At 45.1% G+C, this 19,588-nt stretch overlaps 1 protein-coding gene across 2 annotated transcripts in view; it reads right to left on the bottom strand.

Annotated features, from left to right (window-relative positions):
* The window catches only part of SLC24A1 (solute carrier family 24 member 1), a 121,478-nt gene extending 103,408 nt beyond the window's left edge, over window positions 1-18,070 (bottom strand). For both annotated transcript variants that reach the window (XM_086958957.1, XM_086958958.1), the window contains exons 1-2: window positions 17,102-18,070; window positions 1,608-1,670 (exon numbers count right to left, since the gene is read on the bottom strand). In XM_086958957.1, the coding sequence (XP_086815083.1) occupies window positions 1,608-1,670; window positions 17,102-18,070 (1,032 nt within the window). The remainder of the gene's footprint in view (window positions 1-1,607; window positions 1,671-17,101) is intronic.
* Between the last annotated feature and the right edge of the window lie 1,518 nt (window positions 18,071-19,588).

Raw genomic sequence — 19,588 nt, 5'->3', positions numbered from 1 at the left:
CCTGACCCATAAGGCCTTTTGGAAGAAGGGCCCAGCTGTTATCCAATCCCTTATCACCCCGTACTGTCCGAGCAGAAACCTTTGTTCAATGTCCTCTCTTCTGGCCTTACCCCCTAGAATAAGCAGAGCCAGATGCGGCGGGCGTTCTTTTTCTTATAATGCCGCCATCCAATGGAACGCCCTTCCATTACTTCTCCGGGAGGAGCCTAACCGGCTAGCATTCCGGGAACTCCTAAAAACATACCTTTTTAAGGACTGTATTTAATTGATCTTTGTCCTTCTGTGTTCCGTCTGCAACCCTGGGAGGCCTCAGGGTAGCCATTGCGCTTTATAAATGTAATTTTTTATTTCATTTCATTTCAAGAAGTCACTAAGGGAATGCAGGAAAGATAAACCTTGTGCTAAGCCTTCTCATTGCAGGGAATTTAGATCAGGAGGTGGAAACACACACCATAAGTCCAGTTGAAGGAGTCACCCAAGGGGTATATAGGGATAAGCAGAGCAGAACAGGTACAATGAAGCACACTCAAGGGAGGGAGAAGGAAACCTCTTGAAGGAAAGATCAGGAATGGTTCAATTCATAGGAAAGTCAAATCTGAAGGAAAGTAAACCAGCTTAGGTGGAGAGCAGAATAGCAAGCAGGGAATGGGGTGCCTTTGTTCACAGTACACATCCAAAATCCAGTGATGCTGATAAACTTCCAAACATTCCCCAGTTAACTGATATTCAGGACTAACTGACACAGAGGGAGTAGGGAAGTGGATAACTGCCTCAATGAAAATTAAGGATGAAGGTCCACAGTAAAAATATCTGTGTCATTTAACAAACCAAACAAATCAACTAGAAAAGCCAGTAATTCAGAGAACACTTGTATTAAATTGGGACCTTAGCATTTCCATGGTTTGGAACCTCCTCAGTAAAAAAACTAAAATATTACTTGCTGAAGAAAACAGGTGTAAAACTGAAAGAAGCAACCGCTCCATTCCTCGCGTGAATTACAACTCCTCTCCCATGAAGGTGGTGGACACCTTCATGGGAGAGGAATACCAATAAAGCAAACATGAAGTATGGCCAACCATTTAGAGGTATGGTCCCAGGAGTGATATCCCTCATACTTAGCAGATATGACGAAGGACTTGCATTATTGACTAAGTCCAGTTATCCATTGACTATGCCAAAAGACAGTGAAGCAACAGCAAAGGGCGAATCTGTATAAATCCTCATGCCTGCTTGCCAAAGAACACAGGTCATCACATGGATTCAAACTGAGAAAAGAATACAAATGGAAGCAAAGCAGATTAGATTGGAGAACGATTGCCTAAACACAAGATAGTTTACACCTCCAGGTGTCATCTATGTATGGAAAACGTGAAACAGCATGAAAGTGAATGTGCTCTGCACAGAATTATCTACTCTCAACAGGGTTTTTAGGGAAGCAATGCAAACAATGCTGAATGTTGAAGGAGAATGAGAACGGATGGCCAAAGATTCAAGCCAGAGGAATACGATATAAAATGAGGAGCTTGAACAGATAGGGACTAACCACACCAAGGACGTGGGATGTAAAAATCACCCCAGACGCTAATACAGGCAGAAGTGGCACCTACCTTCAATCTGTTGTTGTCTTCTGGGGTCTTCATGTCATCACCAGTAACTGACCCGTTGCTTTTCTGGGAATAAACAGGGAGAATATTAATGTAAGACCATCGTCAATTCAGGCTCACACCATCAACAGTGCTGCTCCAGGGGCTAATATATGTGGCTCTAATTTGGGCCAAATGCATATGCACCAGCGCAGTTTATATACGTAAATGTTCATCCACATCAGATAATCTTTCACAAACAAAAGAGATTTAGTTACTGTGCATTTTCTAAATCATTGCATATGCATTTTAATGTCTATTTCAAATATTCACCAACATCACCGTTGTGAATAGCTCTATCAAAATCATACTGAAACTCAGCTTTACCCAACTCCATGTCCTGGAGAGCCCCAGCTGTCAGCCTAAAAGTTATATGGGGTTAAAAAAAAAAAAAAAATCCAATGTTAGCAAACATCAACCAAAACGCATAAACCTATTCAGCAATGCATGGGGTAGGCCTATCCCTATGGCACTGCGTCAACGTTAAGCCTGCCATGAGGCAGGAGTAAGGTTTTGACGCAGTGGTGTCCTTGAATTGTCGCAGTGAAATCTCATAGATTTCATTGCCTCACTCCTATGAGGCTTTGTTACGTGGAAACGCCCACCCTGCATACATCCTACCTGACGCAGGTATAATGTGTCATAAGGGTTCGCAAGGTCACGCATATGCCTAGATACGTCCCTGTTTACAGAGTCTAGTTTGGCATCCAGGGTGTCTGCTGTCACCTTCCCTGGCAGCCAGTGACCCCCAGATGCTTGGTCCACTGACAGGGAGGAGCTGCCCCGGTGTCAGCCTAGTTGGAGCTGCATCTGTGGAGTTTGCGCGCTGAGGTGTTGGCATCTGTAAGTGTTGCCAGAGTGGTGGTGCTGAGGGAGTTGCTGAAAAGTTCTTTGACGGCCTTGATCCAGCTGCAACTGGGGGAGGGGGGCGATGATTGCGGAGGTGTATGGTGCACGTGGTGAAGGCATGGTGCATACTATGATGGTCGGTCCAGGAGAGTTCGGGGTGTGGCTGTAGTTGAAGTTCCCGCTGGTGGAGAAGACAGGGTTGAGTGTGTGTCTGGCTATGTGGGGTGGTGCAGTGACTAGCTGCTTGAGTCAGATGTTGGTAAGGTTTGCCAGGAGGGTGGTGGTGTTCTGGTCACTGGGGTTGTCCTGGTGGAACTTGAAGTGTCTAAGTAGGATGCAGTCAGTGGATGTGAGAGCCTGGGGTGCGATGAGGTCTACAATGGCATCTGTGAATGGGGGTTCATGGTTCGGGGGCTTGTGGATGAGGGTGCCGCGAAAGGTGGAGTTGGGGTTGGTCCGGATCCGTAAGTGGAGGTGTTCCATGGTAGCCATCGGGTCATTAGAGTGAGTGGTCTGTCGGAGTGTGCTTTTGTAGACAATGGCACTGCCTCGTCCTGGGCGCTTGGGGTGGTCTGTGTGGGTAAATTTGTAGCAGTCGTAGATGGTGATGGCGATGTCCGGTCAGGATCAGAGTTTGGTCCAGGTTTCCATGAACAAGGCGATGTCTGAAGAGGTGGCATCGAGGAGGTCGCGAATTTCTGTTGCGTCTTTGTGAAGGAACCCCACGTTGAGAAGGATGCAGTTGAGCCGGTCTGCTGTGCTGTTGGTTGGCTGGGCGGCAGGAGGCGCTGGTATGCTGATGTGGCAGAAGGTGCATTTGCAGTTTCTGCAGATGCAGGGTGGAAGTGAATTCTACAGTGAAGCTAGATGGCAGGTGGTGTGGCGTCCTGGTCTGACGGCGAGGAAGGTGCTGGCTTCGTAGAGGTGGAGTATCCGAGAGGAAGTGTCCTTGGTCCTGGGCGTGGTCCAGGGGCGGACAGACGCAGACAGGCTTGCCTTTGGCGCCCCAGTGGTATGCCCACTGCGCATGGTAGCACAGCGGCTGCCATTAAGTAGTGCTGCAGGGGAACTGGACAGCTGGGAGTTGGGAAACACGGGAAAGGACACTGGAGGGGGCGGGGGTTGTAAATATATATACTTTTAAATCTTACCTCGAGGCCAGGTCCCTCGTCTTCTGTGCACCTGAGTCTGCTTCCAGGAACAGGAAGCAGGCAGTCAGGCTCCCTCCCCATAGCCAATCACAATGCTACAATGTGGCGTTATGATTGTTCTTGAGTGCCGTGACAAGGCATTTAGCCAGGGGCTGGAGGGGTGGGCATGTTCTCCATGCAGGCAGTGATGCAGCCTGCATTGCGAACCGGGAAGTGTGCATGACTGCTTTGGGCGGCCTGGGAGGGCCGACCAAACAGTCATTGCACACTTGAGTGGGCGTATCACTCTGCCCCTCTCTGTGAGTAGAGCTGCCCCACCCACCCACAAAGGAAATATAGCATGAGAATATCAGAAAGTTATCATCATGTTCTGTTTCCTCTTCTTGCACCACTTGAAAGTAGTGGGGCGATGCTCGTCCGCCATAGCGGAGGAGCTGCCACTGAGGGTGTGTCACCCACAGGCGCTAGGCCTTGGCCCGACTCGACCCCCAGGGCTCCTCCGCTACGCATCCCAGATTCTCCTCATGAACATTGACACCGTGGCGCAATCCCATGCACTCTCAAAATCTGTGACTAAGCCAGCAGGAGCCTCAGCCAACTGGGATTTCATAATCCTGGGTACAGCAGTCACTGCCAAGTCAGCTGGGGAACCCCCTGATGCAGGTGATGCAACAGGGCCCCCTTATGCGTGAAGTTTCAGCGCTCCTGCCACACAAGTTTGGCGCAGCACAGGGGCCTCACTCTCCACAATACCCGGCCAAAGCAACATCTTCCGGCCTGTGATGCAACGAGGCGTCGCACACCATTTGTAAATCTCGTCCGTGCATCCCGGTGCAGTGGTGGAGAGTGGTATGCGATGCAGACCTCCCTATATTGGTGCACAGGAGCTCCTCTACAGTTCACAGCTCCAAGGGGCACAGGAGGTCTTCTCACACAGGTCAGCAACGTGTCTCCATGTGACCTGGCAGACTTCACAATTCGGTATGGGTGATTTCCGATGCCTTAATGTCTACCGCCATGGCCCAGCAACTCCACAGCACCTCCGCATCTTAGTCTGTGCCCCAGACACAGGCACAGGGAGGCCTCCGGGTGCCGGGAACTGTCCCCTCTTTCAAGGTTTTGGCTGCCATGGTGTTGCAAGGAGAGCGCAATGAAAAGTGATGCATCACAGGTTTTCTCCAGTGATGCACCTCTTTTCATATATTTAGCCCTGATTCTGCATTTCCTTTTCCTCTGGGACATTGACTGGTCATCCTGGCTGTTGGGGGGGTTTGCGGAGGTTGTTGATCTGTACTGCACTTGTCCCTGCCTTCTCCATTCTGCATTCCATTTTTTTGTCATTGGAGGTGGACTTATTGGCTATTTTTGCCTCTAGAGGCAAAAATGGTGAAGTCCTGCTGACTAACGTGAGTTTTTTGCCAGCAAATTGGCCTTTTGCCCGTTTTCGCCTGCTAGCGTCAGAATTTGTATCGCCTTCATGCTAGTGTTAGCTGCAGTTTTCACAGCAGCTACCAGAAAGTATCGCCATGTAGCGACGTATTGCAAATACATCACTTACAGGGCGATAGTTTTTGGTGCTAGGCCGTGTTAAGAAAACTGCTGCTAACTAACGCTAACGCTAGTTAGAGGTAGTTCTTGTACATATACCCCTATGTTTGTTGAAAGATATACATGCCAAACTGTTTCATGGCTCAGCTCATGCACGGAATCCTGGAGCCAAACCAGACCAATGGCTAGGCCCAGTCTCGCCCTATAAATTTGGCTGGATGGCCTCCTCTGTTTGCCACTCAGGCTTAGTACATTGGGCCATCAGTCACTTGATAAAATGATATGTAAACAACGAGGACTCCAAACATGGATTACTGGCCACATACACCGATTTGACAACTCTATCATCAAGCGTTCTTTAGCAGAGACGAAGAAGAGTGTGTGGGGTGAAATTACATTTAAAATAATTGATCCCCGGGCAGGGACTACAGGAAGTGGTGTAGAACGTGGTCATAGTCATGAGTTCCCAGGTACAGCTACTAGGCTTAGGTGGGATAGTAGTGGTGTAGTTTTAGCAGGGGTGTATGGGGCATGACACGCCTCAACTGCATTGTTGGTTTGATAGTTGGGTCAGGGGGACCTGAGTCGGGTCTGCTATGTCTGTGTTGGATTTTCTCGCCATTCTCATTTCACTGAAATGTTTTTGGGGATCAGGATCTTAAATATATATAGTGACTGATTTACCAAAAAAGTAGTATATCTGCATCTATTCAAATGCTCCTTGAATGGGTGCAAATTAACTACTTTTTGAAATTCACAAACATTGGCAGTAGTAGGTTAGGAAAGTATTGCCAGTCCCGAATTCCAAGGCATATTAGGCAATTAAACACCCAAAAGGTGATGGGATGAATGCTTGTGAATAGTCAAACCAATTGGCAATTGCTGCGAGTAGCATCCCAACCCATTGTTTTTCACCCACTGTGTCACTCAGAGGACCACCTAAGGCAGGTCAATACTGACTCTGTTCCTTATGGAAACCATCCATACCGAACCTTGATCATCTGTATGAGCTGGGAGAAGTGTGCAGCGGTCTACCTTGCGCTGCAGTCATGGTGGCCCAGAGGAAACAAGGACGAAGACAAAAACACGGCATTGGGGAAAAAACTATGTTTCCCAGAAAACGTGCAGTGCACCGTCCGCCTGTCAGGAATGATGCGTCTTCGACCCGGAAGGCTATGTAAGCCGTCGAAGCCTGCGGGAATGCCGCAGATTATTCAGAGCATTTTTTATGCCCCGGAGAAGAGAGCGCTGTGTACCATGGGACCCGTGCGGTATGGGTGTCTCTGGCACCACCTTCTCTCTCACCTACAGCATATTGAATGTGTGTCAAACTATTAAGTATTCTTGGGACAACGATCTTGGACAACCCTCGAAGGACGTAATACCTGGAGCCTGGGGCATTCCTACACACCTGATATTGTGGAGTACCTTTTACAGATAAAGCGATATCTATATGAGTACCAGGTGGTACAGAACCTGCAAAAAAGGGGCTATACAATTTATTTTGCTACAAAAGAAATTATAAAACGAATATTACTTGATGGATTGTTTCAGAAAAAAACAATATATACATTAAGGTATGTTACACAGAAGAATCTACCATTCATAAAACATGCTTATTGTGTGTTTTAAGTTTCTTGCTCATCTTTTCTAACAGGGGGACAGAGAGAGGTTGTAGCTAGGCCATATCCTGCCCCCGTGAAGTTAGGCTTATAACAAACATAGGTGGGTACATGCCAGCCGCATAGTATATATGTCTGTGTAAGTTTGAGGCTGAAACTAGTGGTAATGCTCTTGTTTCTATTCACAGCACCTTTTGAATGGAATCTATGTGTATATATTTCTGCTGGAAGTAATTTAGCTATTTAAGAGGAATGCCAATCGTCCTTCTTAAACATTACCGCAGGATCCTTGTTATCTTTCTTTACAGGTAGTAGGGAGAAATGAATAAGATGAATGCATTATAAAGGTGTTTAGATTATGTCATCCATGGATACCTAAACAAATCCTTTTCTTCCCAGGTCTCCTTCCCCGCTGGTCCCTTCATTTCCTTCCCCCTATTGATCACCTCAACCTTCTGTGCTGTGATGGCAATTCGTAATTGAGGGTGTCAAGAGGTGGACCAATCTGAGCAAGTAACCGATCCTGAGAGGCAGCCGAGGTTGAATAACTTTGCGGCTCAAGGCCATTTCACAATATATTGGCACAATCCAGATGCCTGCATTCCACATCTACCCTTGAGCGAGATTAGACTGCAGGCATACCATCGGTCTCATTGCTACCTCTGGGTCTACCTAGACCTCAGCGTGAAGTGAAAACTGTTGCCACTACGTGTTGAGCTCCAGAGTCTTTGAGCAGCAGAAGTTGTAGGTTATTCCAATATTCTCCGGCTCTTAACCTGCTACATAACCATTTGCTAACATTGACTCTAGAGAGCATTGTACATGATACCCAGCTCAAAATGGCAATGCGAGAGGTTGGATAATTATGGGTAGATGGGAAATTCATGCGATTGGAACAGTATCCTTTCAAGGTGATGCCAACTTGATGCACGGTTACATTTATGCTCTGCTTCGGAAGCATGGGCGAATTTTGCGAATCTGGCGTTCGCGAATTTTGCGAATTTGCGAACTCGCAATCCGCAAAATCAGCGAATTCTCGCGAATTTGCGGATTTTTTTGTGTGTTCGCAAGGATTTCTGCCAGTTCGCGAGGGTTTTGTAACAGTTCGCAATTGCGAACTTACATGTCGGCTCGCAACGGTCACGATTATGTTGTTTCTACGTCTGGTTCATCATCACAGGTTCCCAGCACCCTCTGTTTCACCCCTGCCACCCTCTGTTTCACCCATGCCACCCTCTGGTACATCAATGCCTTATGCCACCTTCTGGTTCATCATCACTGTAGATTATGGGGGGGAAAAGCAAGCACACCTGCCTGCTTCAACTGACATGAATTAATTTGGGGTTGATTTATTAATGTGTCACTGTTTTAAAATTCCAGTCTGGCACCTGCTTCCTTATCTGTAATTTGCTTTCTGTTGCAGTGCAAATTTTTTTTCCAGGACCTTTGTGGCCTACTTGTAGCTATTCTATGAGCCTGCTGTGAGGGTCAGAGCAGGGTCACACTATTGTTGCAACTAGCAACTGAACTCTGGAGTGGCCCTTGTCAGGAAGCACTACAGGGAACGGTTACTAATGATGAGTTTGAACTTTTGAACCTGCTTTCACTTTTGCAAAACTCGTTTTTCTGCAGAACAGCATTACAGCAACTGTAATGCCCCACCAAGCTTATATGAGAAAGTTGATTTCTAATCCAAAAGTTATCCAAAGAAAATCAAAAGGCCTCAAATCCAAAAAAGTGCAGGCAAATGTCAACCTGAGGAGTTATTCTGATAAAAATCATCATTTTCAGAAGGTCTATGCTGCTTGCTAGTAGATTTCTTGTGCAGAATTGCAATTTTTGTAATTTCGCGAGTGCGAGATTGTTGCTGCCCGCCGCACCTACATGTTCGTAATTGCGAACTTACACTGCAAAGAAAAAAAATCCGCTGCGTGCGAATTTGCGGATTTTCGGTGAATTTGCGAGCGTTCGTGGATTGCGAATTTACCGAAAATCCGCAAAATCCGCGAGCGTAACGGATTTTCCGCCCATGCTTATCGGAACACTGTCAAGGAAAAAATATCCAGTTTCCCAAAAGAGCCACAAGAATTCTTCCCATTAATACAATTGATAACATCAACAGATGAGACATTGTGGGTCTCCAGAGTCTGCCCTAATATCTCTCAATGCAGGTCTGGGTGTGCTGAATTGGCCAGACTGGCTTTGTAGGCAGAACCTGGGGAGCCCCCAACAGATGCTCAGTGGTCTTTTTGTTGTACACAAATAGGCACCATCTCCATAAACTGTGAGCATAACCTATTGCATTATGAATTCCTACACCAAGCCTAGATTACACCAGTGAGACAACACAGGAAATATTCATCATAGTCCCATCAATGACTTTGTTGCAGACAAAGTTTTCTGGCTTTCCACACTGGGCACGGGCTTGTCCACTACTATTTCAATATTGGCAGGCAGTTGTGAAAGTGATGAGAGGCATGTCAGGCCATCATGTGGAGGATGGTCAATGAATAGCCCTGTTGGGGTGTTGGGACATGTAAAGAGCTCCCTACATGGAGTGAGTTGTTGTCCTTGGAATCATGTCCCTAAGATAACAGAGTGGCTGATGGATATGGTGACCTGTAATGATTGTATTCAAATATATGCGATGATGCAACCTATAACTTTGAGACTGAGAGATATCTGGGGCCCCTTTAAGACATTCTTATCCAGAAGTGTCACCTTCAAATGCTAAACAGCGAATGTACTATGTTTGTATGTAATTTTTTTAAACTCGCAGTTAAATATAGAAAAAGCATGGAAGGGTAACCAACTCAGCTGCTGACTGTACTCTCACTTTTAATGTATTTTAGCCTTTTTAACCATATTACTGTGTATATGCTTGTAAATGTCTTGCTGTAATACTACTCTCACTATTTTTTATCATTGTATGGATTAATGTGTATGAAATGCTCTTTTATGATTGTATCATGTAAACAATCGAATAAAGATATTCTATTCTATTCTATTCTTATCCAGAAGTGTCCAGACAGTTCCAGATAGAGGGACTGTGGGAGCGGATGGGTACCGTGTTGATCAATATGATGTGTATTCTCCATGTTCATGCGCTGATGGTAAAATATAAAATATAGCTGTTCTTGTTCAGTTTTGCATCATTTCTGAGCAGCAACAACTTTTCCCCAATTGACAGGAAATGTGGACTCAGCAAAGTTCTGGATATTACATTCTGACAGCCACGGCCGCTGCAGGTAAGAGCGGTGGGGCGGGGGACCAGGTAAGGGGGGATTTCGAGAGACGACCACAAGGAGAAAATTAATTCATTCATTAATTTTCCCTCGTGGTCGTCTCTCGAAATCCCCCCTCACCTAGCCCCACCACCGCACCGCTCTTACCTGCAGCGGCCCCGGCGGAATTCTGAGCTGTGCTGTTTTCGTCTTTTATGATACTGACAATGTGAATTTCCAAACTGTATATCCATACTATCTGCACTCATTTGTTTAAGCTGTTTTGAGTTAAAATAAAATCTTTTTTTTAAAAAAAAGATATGATACAAAAAACACATGAGCACAGCTGCAGTAATCTATTTCTGGGACAATGGAACAGAAGTGTAATTGGACTTGTTATCAAGTTACCAAAAAATGAGGAGGTCACTGTCATACAGCCCAATCCAATTAATATGGTGCAGTGGTGGAGAACGACGGAGATAGGGAATTTATCACTTATGTTGGACAAGGAAGAATGGATAGAGACAAATGCTCCAATAGAGAGCCTAGAAGCTACCCAAGCCTAGCTGCTGTGTTGCCTGTGCCTAGAGGGGCATTCAAGGGATGCTCGTGATGACTTTGAGAGAGGTAGAGATCTACAGACCGTTTCCCCGTATAAATATGTATCCATACTAGCGATAATTATCACTATGTTGGTTTAGCAGCGATATTTTTAATCGCCGAGCTGCGGCGATTTTTATCGCTTAGGAACCTTGCTATTATCAAGGTATATCTCCTAAGCGATAAAAATCGGCCGAAATGCATGAATATCGCTGAAAAGTCAGCGATATTCATGCATTACCGAGCTAATGCTATTAGCCATGTTATCCACCGACCATTGGATAACATGGCTAAGAACTGCTCAGGGGCAGGTATTAGCTTTTGGAGATATGCGCGCTTAGCGCGAATATCTCCAAAAGTTGGTAATAGGAGATAGCGATGTTAGCGACTGTTTCCAGTCGCTAACATCTTGGCACGCCCACTTTGCATGTCATTAGTGATAAATATCACTGACATGCAAAGCGGGGCCCAAGATGGTCGCTATCTCCTACTAGCTGTCGCTAACTGGTGCTAGCGACTGCTAGGTAATAGGGAGATACTTTTATCTCCGCTTTCTTGGCTTTTAAAGCCAAAAAAGTGGAGATAAACCCCCTTGATAATATACCCCTATGTATTTATTTATTTATTGAGGCCTTAGGAGGTATAAGGATTTCTGCAATGTCGGAAGAGTAGGAGAAAGTCAAATAGAGCTTTGGAGAGAGATCCCTAATCCCTGGTCCAGTAGGAGCCTTCTTGGTGAAGTTTTATTTTTATGCGTGCTACGAAGAACGTTTAACTTCAGGTGTGATTTGTTTTTGATCCAGCTGGCTTCACCTGTAATAGATATTTTTTTCAAAGTACATGGAGTGATGCGTAAAGACGAACTTGAAAGTTACGCATGCAATTTTAACAACAATTCTTAATTTCGGTAACAGTCGGGGGGCTATAGGAAAAGTGTGAATGTGGTCTAGTTTTTAGCTTATGCAGTAAAGCATGTGGCTGTGTAGAAAGCTAAAGTTTAATGGACCAAGAGTCGATTTGGGCATGCCAGTCAGTAGGAAATTCTCAAATGATATGACTTAGAGGCATAAACCTGAAACTTAAACATACGTTCTACGAACAACAAATATACCTTATTTCCTGAAACAAAAGGCTGTAACAAGAAATAGGTCAGCCAGCAGCCATGGGGAAAAAACATAACTAACATAAGTTGATTTCTTACGTTTTTTAAAATCTCACAGCATCAACAGGGAACAGTGGCAGAGTTACAGGAACAGAACACTCAGTGCAGAGGGACCATTTTCCAGACTTAAGTACAAATACTCATAACCAGAAACAACAAATTGAAAGGTCTTATCCAGGACTGAAAGGATATCATATTTTATTATACTATACTATACTATACTATACTATACTATACTATACTATACTATACTATACTATACTATACTATACTATACTATACTATACTATGCTATGCTATACTATACTATGCTATGCTATGCTATGCTATACTATACTATACTCTATTTTATTACAAATGAGAACAAACCATTAAGGAGGGAACATGCTCCTCTCTCTGAACATCTGAGTGGTTTCTGAGCATTTCAGAACATTTCAATGTAGATCGTCAATGGGGACCCCAATACAACCACAGTATTGTGGTCAGTGTGAGCATTGGTCCAGTATAATATTATAAACCATTTGCAAACACATGCAACACTACGCTCCAACATAGTCACAATTAAATCCTCCTCTTTTTACCCTGTGATAACACACTTTGTTGATCCCTCATCATCTTCTGCAGCTGTGTCTTCATCACAGGACCAGAGCAATTCAGCCAACAGACTAACACAGCAAATAGACTTTACCCTAACCTAACCTAATTGGCATTACATTATTTTTTGGGGAATGCCCATACCAAAATGGACTAAGATGGCAAAGGCTTCCCTTCTCCTTGCTGAAGTATTGCAAATTCTCTATCTTAATCATTTTATGCACTAATTTGATCATTTGTGATGCTTGTGCAATACAGGCATGTTGGTTAACATATATTTGCAAGACCCTATTTCAATGTAGACTTGAAGGTTGAGTTCCTGAGCAAAATATTGGCAAAATGACTTCCCCACAGTTGTAAAGAGAACTCTTCAAGGTGAGCTCATGTGATTCATGAGCCATTATATGAGGTACATGTTGAAGAGGTCATAATACTCAAACAACCAGGGAAAACATGATTCACTGTCTTCTCGCTTAGCCAATGCTTGGGAGGTAATTCGCACATGGGCAAGTAAGTGAACCTTTGCAGCCCAACATATATTCTTCATTGATTCTGACCAGGCAAGCAAGTGTTCCTCATTCAAATGTGTCATGGGTAACTGATTTTCAGACCAACCAGAATCACTGGCCTGAGAATCTAGGAACATTGCCTTGATAGCCAAGTAAAACTGCCTCCATTTCTCTTCTCTATGACAATCTTCCTGTGTTTGCGGATGCCTGCAGGCCACAAGACCAAGGCCCGGATTGGTTCCCAACCTTGCAAGGCTGGCAATCTAATACAAATCTTTGGAGTTGTAGCAGACCACTATTTCCTCTCTAAAAGCTTCAGTCTCAAGCACCAGACAGGAATTACTTGGATTACCAGGTTCGTAGAGAACAGGGACTAGAAATTCTTGAAGCTCTGGCCCGAGAATGTCAAGTAAAGGTGGTCTACATTTTTTTAATCAGGCCATTCACACAAAGCACTGTCAAAAACATTGCTAGGTTCCAGTGCGCTCGTATTTTTCATATGATGATCCTAAACCCCACCCGAATAGCTTGCTGAATATTGATATTGCGGACTACCGAAAGGTTGATCCCTAATAAGATATGTTTTGGAGATCTATCAAATGTGAGTCATAGCAGAGGGTATGCATGATCGTCTGCTTGAAAAAGTTGCCTGAATTAGCCAACCATCTAGGTGCAAGTGCACGTGGACTGACTGACCTCCACCGAATAGAGGAACCCACCAGATCAGCTGGGCTATTTTTGAACATTCAACTGACAATGTTAACCTCCTACACCAAGATAAAAAAATGTATGGTACTGTCGAATTGGAATATGGACATAGGCATCTCTAAAGTCCTGAGAAGATGTGCTAACATGGAAATCCATATCCGACAGGAGCGAGGATATTTTGCACCCTTCACCAAACCCAGAGAAATCTCTATAATACAATTGCGGAGTTACACTGCAGGTCTGTGGAAAGGGGAATGAGACAAGAGAGCTGCATTAAGATATAGATTTTCTTCCTTTACCTCAAACCACCTTGTATTCCTTGTATTATGTGGTTATCCGACCAAATGCATGGCGTAGAGGCAGCTGCTGTTGCATCATTTGCTGTATGACGAGCATTTGATTATCTAAGAAAGTCAGCACCGCCAGTAATGTCTGTATGGGTCCCTGTATTTGGTCGTGGGTTGACCCCATGGGAGACGCATAAACCAGAAGGCAGGGCAAAGCAAGATGGAGGCGTGACACAAGAGAAAATTGAGGAAAGAGACAGAGTCATTTCCTACCACCAAGCTAATCATGAAACAGCAACATCAAAGAAAGACCCCTTTTCTGGGCTGAGTGAGAGCCAATAAGGAAGCTTGAAAAACAAAAAAAGAGTATAAAGACTGTAAACTCATCCCTTGAGTGACTTAAATACAAACCATTTGTGAACAATCACCTATGCCAACCTGTGTATATGAATTGAGAGCAAGTTAGAGATGCAACCAGCAGTGGAGAGTTAGGAACATCTGCCCTGTGGAGAATAACCAGCTGTGGAGAGCTGAATATGAGTTCTTACTACTCATAACTGGCTGCACGTGTGCACCCAACGAGTGCTGAAAAAGAAAAACATGGGACATAGCTCCAGAGATGCAGCTGAACTGGCAAAGGCAGATCTCTCAGCTAGAGAACATGGAAAAATGTGCTGAATATACTTTGTACCATGCGTGCCAAGAGAAGCGACAATTTTAGCCCAAAGGGTGGTACCATCCTGAGTAAGCCTGGAAACCTGATAGGTTCAGCGAAAAGTCCTATCCCCAGGATCTAGACAGAAGTGCTGATGATACATCAGAAGACACCAATTCACAACAGAGTTGCTGACCACCAGGTAGAAAAACCGCTCCCCCCCCAACCGAACAAATAGGCATACAAAAATTGAAGTACTGATAAAAGAAGAAACGGACACCAATTAAAGAACCACAGCCTTCAGCAGTGCAAAGACATATCCCAGAAAATCAAAGAGCAACACTCGAGGAAAAAAACCAAGCTCTTTATTACATGTACCAACCTACTTAAGCAGATGAAGAGACCCGCTTTGCGGCTAAACTGAGATGTGAGTCCCAATTTTTGCCACTGTTCCTACTCATTAGTACATGGGTTGCTCATGGCTGGACACGTGCAGGATGGTCTGTGTACTCTATGGATGTAAAGAAGAGATACCCAGAAGTTTAGGACGGTGCGAAGAGGAGGCCTAAAACATTAGGATCGGAACAGAGGCAGCCACAAAGAAAATTTCACTCTTCCCTGTGAAGCAATCTGATTACGTGAGGCTTCTTTTTATTCAATTTTTTAAGCGCATCGACTAGTCGCCGCACTTCTGTCCAGTCACATTTTCCCGAGGTTGGTTTATGGGACTCACAATTAGCCTTTCTTTCCTATGGCGAAGCAGCCTAAAGTCTAAGCCCCGCATTCTCCGTGGAGTCAGGGATGGGTTGCACTTGGGATAGCTCGTAATGACTGACCCTTGTAAAGATCTGTTTTTTTTTAGAACTATTGAGGTTGTGTAGTCCTGTGCAAACACAACACGGGTGTCAATAATAGAGTTGTTTGTTAAAGTAGGAATACAATATTTTATTTGTGGCGATTGACAAGCTACATAGGACACTGGGGCAGCCTGCCTTGCAGCCCAGCAATATGTCTTCCATATTGATCTATTATATGTCATTGCTGCATTATGGGGAAAAGAATATGTTATAAGTGACTGAATAATAGGGAGTTTATACTATTGACAATGGGCATTTGGAATAGCCAGTATGAAGGATTTGTGCTACACCTGATGTGAACAGCCCAGTTTTGACTTAGAGCAGCATCACTTTCGACAAGTATCGAACAACGGCGGCTTGGTTGTGCGATGTCGAGTTGGAATTGGCCTAGAGCTATATTCTGCTACATTCCGCCTGGCATCAAAGCAAGAATTGGGCACTCTAGGGTCAACCTTCATGCTATGGTGGCAAGAGGTCAGATGTGGGCATTATACTGATTTCATCAGCACCTACCTTCCACCCTGTGGGTCACATCAGGTGAAGAGGGCACATCATGTTCCAACTATTACAACACGACCAGGGAAAGTTGGAGATTCTATGATCTCTGCATTTTAAGGTTGGTACAACTTTGGGATCTTTGAAAGGTTTAATGTAGACATCAATAAAGCATTATCTTGAAGTATTACATAATGCACTCATCAATAATGCCATAGTTTATTGAATCCACTATGGATGTGGTGTGTGTGTTAATGTATGGCTCTTTGATCTTCTCCCTTCAATGTCGTCATTGCCTGCTCATTTACCCATATTCTTATGAAGGAAACAGAAAACACCACTTCAGTGATGCTGTCTGATGCTCCCCGCTTTTCTTAGCCTACCCCTCGTTCACTCAAAGTTTCAGTCGCCTTCCACTGACGCCATCTTCTCCATCACATCCTTGCCAATGCTTTGCTATTATATTGCCTCTCTCGAGTCCGACGTCATCAGCACTGGCCTCCCCCAATGGGAGTCATGCATCCTTTAATTTCTTTATCTGCCTAGAAAGCCCACTTGCGTCGATTCCAAACACTGCTTACCAATCAACCAATTGCTTTGCACTCTTTTCAGCCATCCTCTGGTCCCGGACCCCTCCGTCCCTTTATTACAACACCTATGCATTGCACAGACCAGCATACATAGGTCCTCCTGTCTGCAGCACTGTTCTATACTTTTACATACTAAACTGCTGCATCTACACCCCCCAGACAGTAAATGCTTTACTTCTTCCTGCCATAAACCCCAATTCAAACATATTCCCTCCATTTCATTTACCCTGCTACCCAATTCAGGAATGGTACCGATCACTATCCAGCAGGCACTTACACATGCCAGCTTATGTTACATCTCAAACTCCCATCTGTTTCTTCAAGCCTTTACCACTACAGCCTCCCTGGATGTATCACCAGTTCCTCCTCGGGCCTGTACACTTCTTGTCCACAAATACCCTTCCTACTGTCTAGCTACCTGCAATCTACCCACATACACACCCTAATTATGTGCCCTAGATGAGAGTTTTGAGAGAATTCAAGGGGACTCCTAAAGAATGTCATGCTTTGCTGTATGGTCAGTGAATTGCAGATCATGGAAAAGGGTTAAGTACATAAAGAGTGCTTTAAAACCATAACTACCAGCTAGGAGGGTGGGCACACTAACCTTCACAGCATCTTCCAAGGCCATCACCTTGACCAAGCGTTTCCTCTTGAGTAATTGTTGCTTCACCCACTGCTCCACTTCCACGTTCCACTTCATGAAGATGACGTAGAGGCAGTAGGCGCTCAACAGAACCATGCTCTCCCACCACAAGATGAAGTTGTCCAGGAAGAAGATGATGAGCATAATAAGGTCCAGGATGTAGAAGGACACGTCTCTGAACAAGGGCCACCAGGTCAAGTGCAAGATCTCACGGGAAAAGAGCGCACAGGTCCCGATGACAAAGAGGATGTTGAAAACAGCAGAGCCTACGATGGTGCCAATGCCAACGTTGCTATGTGAGATGAAGACTCCAATGAGAGACGTGAAGAGCTCCGGTGCTGATCCACCGGCAGCCATGAAGGTGGCCCCGGCCACATCTTCGGAGATCTGCAGCTTGTCTGTGATCACCCCCAGGGCAGGGACAAAGAACTCATCACACACAATGGCTAAGGCCACAAACACATATGTCATGCCAAAGATATGGAGGGACACCCAGCCCTGCCGGCGCTGCTCAATGCTGAAGAGGTCCTTAGGATACTCTGCCTTAACATGGGGCAAGATGGGCACAGGGGGACGTGTTGGCGCTATGGGAGATTCTGTACTTCCGCTAGTTGGGGTGGTTGTCTTAATGTGTTTACCAACTGTGGTGACTGGTTCAGGATCCACAAAGATGCAATGTCTAATCTTGGTCCTGTCTGTTACATTTTCTTCCAGTGATTCAGGGAGTGTCTGGTTGCTAAGCTCCCTGAGATCAACCTTCAAGAGGTCCCCCATGTGCTCATCTGCACTGGCTCCTTCAGGGCTGTCTTGCCATGAGACGGAATCTGGACCAGTTGTGTAAGACAGCTGGTACAGAGAACCAACCACCACCATGCAAACCAGGAAAAGGACTCGATTCCACTGGAGCCTTCTCCTCCGTGGTAAACGCATTTTCGACAGCGACGATCACTGAACATGCACAAAAATCAAGTTGTTACTCATCCAGCTGAGCAGATGCTACCGCTGAGATCCCATCCTGACTTCAACGTGTACCATTTCAGTTGACCAGAAGAAAGCTCAAGCGCATTGCTGATTCTGCCGGCAAATGTGGATTAAAACCTATAAGAAAAAAGACTGGTCATACAGGAAAGCACATGGTAATCATACACTTTCAAGTGTTCTTTTAACATCTAGGTTTCCCAGTTGGGAATCTGTCCCAGAAATATCTTGAAGGCCTTTCCCTAAAATTCGAGATTGAGGAAGCCTATTGTGAACCATGTTTGCGTCATCTACTGCACACCTGGCTTAAAGAAATGAGGGTTACAACCCTCCAAATGTTTAGATATTAACTTGGTCTAGTGTCCTTGCTGTTATATTTCACATCAGAATCCTGGTCCCTGAGGTTCACATAAGCACGTCCTTACCCAGCGCCCTTTTAGGGAAGGCATGCAATAATCAGAAGCCCCTGACACTGACCTGTCTGCTGGGATGCGTGAGGCCAGCAGCAGTAGCATAGTTGTAAATGATGCCACTTGCGCAATGCGATGAGTGGTTGGCTAGTCTCTCATATCTTGCAGATATTGTTTGGCCCTAGGCTCAATGGGGGCGCCCTTGAGGGGGTGGTGGCCCTGTGGGTCACTGGGGCACTACTGAGCCACAGGGACTGCAGGGGCCTTTGTTACCCCTGGCCAGCAGAACTTTCCAGACACCTCATGTCTCACTCATCCAGCGTGAGTCTCACTCCATCCATCTAGCAGTCTTACTGTTGGCGAGTCTCATTGCACCATGGAATAGAGTCTGGCACCGAATACAGTCTGGCACCTAACAGTAAACTTTTTTCTGTTAAAACATTAATTTTCCATCCTAACTCTCACATCTCACTTAGGTGCACTCTTGGACATTCTGTGCGCACATATACCAGAGAAGAGCGTGTCACACTGCAGCTGGTGTGAGATTTGTGATTATAACTCTAGCAGTGGTCTCTTTTCACATGTGTGGTGACCGCACGCAACCCTAACCACTCAGTTTAAGTGTGCAAAGTTTGCAATACTAGAAGCACTGAGGAAATCCTGAGAGTATGAGGTAATCTCTTTCTTTGCTCCTCTCAGGGACTGAAACATGTCAGAAAGGTCTTCTAATTGAATGTCGAAAACCCGTAATGCAATTAAACGCCACCTAGGTAGGTTACCACTTAATGCGTTTATGAGAGATTTGTATCTGCTTAATTGTGCCCGTCCACTGGAATAGATTACAAAGGAGCTCCATCAATACACTTCACATTTCAGATGAACTGTCAACAATCTCGCGGATACTGCAATTAAGGAATGGGGTCATAAACGCTGCAATGTATTGAAAGAAAACTTTCTTTTGCGCGCAAAATATTGTTTATAGTCATTAGCCGCCGTTCAAGCTTTATTGTTGTTTAGACTAGAGCAGGATAGCTACAGAAGGGGCCCACAAAGGGGAAGC

The sequence above is a fragment of the Lissotriton vulgaris genome, chromosome 2_1 (assembly GCF_964263255.1).
Source record: "Lissotriton vulgaris chromosome 2_1, aLisVul1.2, whole genome shotgun sequence".
Classification (NCBI taxonomy): Eukaryota; Metazoa; Chordata; class Amphibia; order Caudata; family Salamandridae; genus Lissotriton; species Lissotriton vulgaris.
Note: the sequence above shows the minus strand (reverse complement) of the source record. Positions and strands in the feature narration are given on the sequence as shown.